Below are 6,000 nucleotides of genomic sequence, written 5' to 3'. Positions count from 1 at the left end.
TCCAGATCTAGATTTTTCAGGTACGTCATGGACTAAGCCCTCTCCTATGCCTCAATTTATCTCTAATACAATAATACTCATTCTTGTGGCCATGGGTGGCTCTTGGTTTCTTCCTTTTCCTAATGTTTAGATCTTGCTTTATGTATGTATATAGGGATGGTCTTTGGAAGGACACACAATTAACTGGTACAGCGGTTGAGGGGAGTTCGGAAACTGGGAGAAAGTGGCACCATAAACCTTTCTGCTCTGTTTGATTTTTAAAACACAGTACATCGTGCATGTAGTGCCTGAATTAATAATGAACAATTAAAAGTAAAATTACATTTTTAATGCATAGGAATGCATGAGAAACTCAAGTCTGCTCAAGTAAAGTGGTGTTAACCGACAATGACAAACAATAAGAAGAAGAAAGTTTTCCTTGTCCGCCTTCACCGGGCTCACAAACACTCAGCTCAGATTCCCTCTGGCTCCTCTCCCGCTCGCTGGGGTTAAGTAAGCCACTCTCATCCTCACCCCTGCCCCTCGTCCCCGCCCCCTTCAACAACTGCAGCCACGCCCCTCACTGCCTCGCCCCGCCCCGCGGCGACGTCACCTCCGGCCGACCAGCTTCCCCAACTCCCTCTGGCTCCCGCCTTCGCCCGCTTCCGGTCGTCGTCGTCGCCGCTGCTGCCGCTGCTATTGCTGCTGAGGCTGCTGGCTGAGGCCGGAGGATCGGGCGGCGGCGGCGGCGGCGGCTGAGAGGGCGGCGGCGGGAGCGGAGCGGGACGAGGGAACGAGAGGAAGCGAGCGAGGAGCGCGCAGAGCGCGCTTTTCCGTCCGCGTGAGGAGCCGAAGCAGCCCCGGCCCCGCCGCCGCCGCCTGCCCGCCGGACAAAGCCGAGAGCCCGCGCCCACAGCCATGTCCTCGTCAGCCGGCAGCGGCCACCAGCTCAGCCAGAGCCGCGCCATCCCCACCCGCACCGTGGCCATCAGCGACGCCGCGCAGCTACCTCATGACTATTGCACCACGCCCGGGGGGACGCTCTTCTCCACCACACCGGGAGGTGAGCGCCGGCCAGCCGTCCGCCGCGCCCGGTGTCCCGCCGCGGTCCTCTAACTCCTCGGCGCCTGGGTGCCCGGCCGCTTCGCCCCCGCCCCCAGCTCCACCGAAGCCCCGGGGACGCTGCCCTTGGGCCCGCCCGAGCGTTCGGGACCCTTTACTTCGTGTTCGCTCTTGCCCGCAGCTCGAGTCGGCGCGCGCCCCACTCGGGAATGTGGCTGTCCTGTCGCGAAAAAGAGCTCTTGTTTCCGCTTCGTGGCAGGCTTACGCGTTCGACCCAGTTTTCTCTCTCCTCTCTGCCTCCTTCCCGGGCGGATTTGGCCCCACTTGGCCTTGCATTACACTCTGCATTGCCTGTCTCTTGCAGATTGTGCAAATTAATGCTTGATTTTGGAGCTGGCTCCGGGCCGTTTTAAAAAAGAACTTTGGGAGAGGAATTCGGCCCTGGGATCCTGCGATGGCTTGTTTTTGCTGCTTTTAGAACACCGGGAGGAGGCTGGAATGCGGAGTCTGGAAGCCTTGCCCAGCGTTATCCCGCTTTGACAGCATTGTTTACTTTGCTGGACGAGGCCCCACGGGTGAGGGTAGTCCCCAGGCCGGGAGGAGAGAGTGATAAAATAAAGCTCAAGTAATAGCCAAGGGAAAGTAGGTGGGGGTGGTAGGGCACTGACAGCCTTAAGGTAGGGTGTCTTTCGGCAGCGACGCCTTTGGAAATGGATTGAAGGACCTTTGTCAAGGACACCCCAGTTGGGTGGGGTGGTTGCTTGATCCTGTGGAAGGGGCTAGAGAGAGGCAATCCAGAGAGAGGATGCTGGCATTGCTTTTCAAAGCATGACCAGGAACTGTTTACAAATAAGTAATACTGGGGTAGAGGTGAAGCTTGGTCACGGGAAGAGAGCTCAAAGGTTGTCTGTGCCCTAACTGGGCTGTCCTCCGGAGGGAGGAGCCTGGAAAGCGATTTTGAGGAGCCTTATTGAAGGGAACGGGGCCTCCTTTTTAACTTCAGAACTTTGTCTTATTTTGGTGCTGGGGTGGCCTCTTGCTAGAGGGTGGGGACTTCGCAGCTCCTGCGGTCTAGAGGATTGCTAGCCTTGTTCCTGTGGGCAGGGCTCAGGAGCTGTACTACAACCAATCCGGTGCAGTTAGGCCTGGACCATCCTTAAATCAGTTGCACAATAGCAAGGCCTGTACAGTAAGGAGACCTTCTTGCCAACACCAAGGGATAAAATCTAGTGGGGAGCTTTACAGAGAAATTCAGCCAGGCCGCTCTGGGGGCGGGGCGGGCTGCCTTGGAAGGCTTTTTAAATGACCCAGGCAGAAGTTCATTAATATATATGGAGAGCTGGGTTTAAGGAAATGTTAACTTTGCAGAATAGTGGAGTTCTTAGGTGGCTTAACTCATGGAAGAAATCTCCCCGCTGATATGATCAGTTCAAGACCAACCCGTGTTGAGCATGGTACAGGGTCTCACTCTGTCGCCCAGGCTGGAGTACAGTGGCACGACCTCGGCTCACTGCCACCACGCCTGGCTAATTTTTTTGTATTTTTGGTAGAGTCTGGGTTTCTCCATGTTGCCCAGGCTGGTCCTGGGCTCAAGTTACTCGCCCCGTCAGCCTCCCAAAGTGCTGGGATTACAGGCGTGAGCCACTGCACCCGGCCAAGATCTTGCTTTTTAATCCTGAAAAATTTTGGCAGACCAGAATCTGCTCCATATAAGAGTTGTCTTGAACTTGAACTGATAGCTTTTAAGAAATAGATGCTGTTTTCCGAGGTGATGGAAGGGGATTTATAACTTCTTCCAGAATTCTTTGTGGTATTGCTCAGTAAATGCCTGTGCTTCCAGCAGTTCAGAACACGTCATAGTAACAACTGCACTCAGCTATAGTTTATTTGGGAAGGGAACTAAACTTTCAGCTATATATTAATCCCCTGAGGGAAGAGCCACCTAGACACGCTTTTGGCTTATGTCAAATAGTCAAGCTACCATACTTTTAAAAATAAGGGCATAGTCTTTAAGCGTTGCTTCAAAGATAGAAGCCTGTCTCATAGCCTGGATTAGTTCTTAAAGTGCTTGCAAAGATTCTGCCAGAAATACTGATTCATTACCCCTCCTCCTAACACACTTAATCACTGTTTTCTCAAATATCACTTAACTTCCGCCCAAATTGTTTCTACACAATTTCTTGTTTTGGATTTAAATACTTGTCATCTTGGCTCTTCTTTAATGTTGAGCCTGTATTTATTGGGAGAGCCCATCATAACCTTTGGATTTATTTGTTTATTTATTTATTTATTTATTTTTGGAGACAGTTTCGCTCTGTAGCCCAGGCTGGAGTGCAGTGGCGCGATCTCGGCTCACTGCAAGCTCCGCCTCCCGGATTCACGCCATTCACCTGCCTCAGCCTCCCGAGTAGCTGGGACTACAGGCGCCCACCGCCACGCCCAGCTAATTTTTTGTATTTTTGGTAGAGGTGGGGTTTCACCATGTTAGCCAGGATGGTCTTGATCTTCTGACCTCGTGATCTGCCCGCCTTGGCCTCCCAAAGTGCTGGGAGTACAGGCGTGAGCCACTGCGCCTGGCCGTAATCTTTGGATTTTTAACATGAGGGCTTATTTAATGTCTTTATAAGGACATGGTACCGTTGCAGTTGGATTTAATCACTATTACAGCAATGAATACTGTTTAGGTGTTCTTTACTTACTGATTTAACTTCCCCCTCTGATGGTTTGTGTATCTCTAATGCTACATTCATCTTCCTCTCATCATGTAATTTTATTTCCCTCAACCAGAGTGCAATAGTTTGTTATCTGGCCACCTCCAGACGCCTGGATTAATATGCTTAGGTATCGTTAGTAAATTTTGTGTGCCCAGGGGAGTGGTTCGCACAAAAGGGGACAACAGACAAAAGTAGGAAATACAGTCCTTGGTCTGAACAGGTTTAAATTCTTGATTCGGGGGTAGGGGCAGACAGATAAGATTTTTAGTTCTGGAAGAGTAGAGTCAAGTGCTAACATATATTTCAGACTTGAAAACATTTAGAAAAATGAGTGGTAGGCTTCTATTGGAAATCTCTATTTAGTGGTAAGGGAGGGGATTAACATTTCCTGCCTCAAACTTCTAGAAACCTTCTGGAGGGTCACATACATGTCAGAGCATTCCAGCATAACAACAGTTGATGGACTGAATGCCCTAAATGATCAGACTGAGCAGGGACATTCACAGCATAGCAAACTTAGAGTTTCTCCCCCTTAAAGAGTCCTTTATTCATTGGGGATCAGAGGAAATACAGCTTACCCTTGAGTTTCTCAAAATTGCCTTCCTGTGGTTTGGGAAGTGAGAAGTGGGTGAAAACACACTTGCTGTAACCTCTTGGATTTCTCATATTGCTGGAAGACTACCCTTTCTCATTACGAAGGAAGAGGAAACTTTTTGTTGGGCAAATTCCAGGCCAAAAAAAAAAGCTCTTGGATTTTATTTTTTTTTCTATCTGCCTGTGGAGGAGTGGGGATGATATTTGGTTCTTCCATTGAGAAGCTACCTCTGCCCTCAAAAGAAGGTAAAGTTACTATAGTTGGCTCCACTTTTAATAACACTAGTGACCTGGAAGAAACCTAATGCTTTCATTTTATTATTGAGAGAAATTGGGACCCAGAGAAGTTAAGTAACTTGTTAGCATTAAACAGCTAATTATTGTCCATGGGTCCCTCAAATTTAGTATCCTCATCACTATTCCAGTTTTTTCCTCCACTGTTTTGAGATGCTATCTTACTAGGAAAGGAAGTTCGCAAACATTTAAAGAGACTTTTCTACCTCTGGAATGCTAGCTAATATGATTCTTTGCGCTACCTTATTTCCTTTCTAGGTGCTGAACTGCCCCCTTTTAGAAGAGTTGTTTTGCTCTGGGAAATGAGCAGAAACATAGACACCTCTTTTATCCTTTCTCTTTGCCTTTCTTTTCCTCCACAGAGTTCTCATCAGCCATGGAAAAGTATGCTGTTACCATAACAAGGGCAACAGAGGGGAACTAACTGTGATGGTCTGAAATTTTGTCTGGGTTGTAGCTCTTCCTTTCTGCCTCTTGGGTAGTTGATATGATTGGTTCATTGGGACAGAATTTCATAAAGGTCATTGGGTGGGTTTGGAAAAAAGGAGAAAGCAGGAAGAAGGGAAAATAATCCACTTGGAGTGAACTATACCAAAATAAAGAGTATTGGGGGTGAAGGGAGCTGCCTTTTTTTTTTCTTTCTTTCTTTGATACAGAGTTTCACTCTTGTTGCCCAGGCTGGAGTGCAATGGCGCCATCTCGGCTCACCGCAACCTCCGCCTCCTGGGTTCAAGTGATTCTCCTGCCTCAGCCTCCTGAGTAGCTGGGATTACAGGTGCCCACCACCACGCCTGGCTGATTTTTGTATTTTTAGTAGAGATAGGGTTTTACCATGTTGGCCAGGCTGGTCTCGAACTCCTGACCTCAAGTGATCCGCCCTACCTCGGCCTCCCAAAGTGCTGGAATTGAACCACCATGCCCAGCCCTGTTTCTTTTGTTAAGATAAAAATTGTCCCTGTTGGTTTATTAGCACTTCAGGGATTTGATGGTTGTGCACACTGAATGTGGTTTGGCCACCACCCGGCTTCCTGAAGAATACAGAGTTAGGCAGCTTTTAGTTTCCTCTGGGTTATTTGCCATAGAGCTTTTCAGGAGTCTGTCTCTTCATCCAGAGTCTCCATGAAGAACAGATGTTTAAAACTGAAGTTCATTCATGAATGTTCTATAACTCAGTCAATAAAACATAGACCTTGTTCTACCTTCCTAAGTTGAAAGAATAAAAAGCAGAGAAAATGCTTTCTTTGTTAAGTCCTTTCTGTTTTTTCCTTTCTTATTTTCCCTTATGGGGGTGGGAGAGAGAAAGACAGGCGTAGACTTCTTTTCTGAGTGCATTAGAAGCACTTGCTGCTTGTTCATC

The 6,000-nt window shown here is 48.4% G+C and overlaps 1 protein-coding gene across 1 annotated transcript in view; it reads left to right on the top strand.

Moving 5' to 3' along the window:
• Positions 1-589: 589 nt before the first annotated feature.
• The window catches only part of EIF4EBP2 (eukaryotic translation initiation factor 4E binding protein 2), a 23,408-nt gene continuing 17,997 nt past the window's right edge, over positions 590-6,000 (top strand). Inside the window, exon 1 of the mRNA XM_003777576.5 lies at positions 590-1,042. Coding sequence (XP_003777624.1) covers positions 898-1,042 — 145 coding nt within the window. The 5' untranslated portion in view covers positions 590-897. The remainder of the gene's footprint in view (positions 1,043-6,000) is intronic.

Source organism: Pongo abelii, chromosome 8, assembly GCF_028885655.2.
Source record: "Pongo abelii isolate AG06213 chromosome 8, NHGRI_mPonAbe1-v2.0_pri, whole genome shotgun sequence".
In the NCBI taxonomy this organism is placed as follows: Eukaryota; Metazoa; Chordata; class Mammalia; order Primates; family Hominidae; genus Pongo; species Pongo abelii.
Note: the sequence above shows the minus strand (reverse complement) of the source record. Positions and strands in the feature narration are given on the sequence as shown.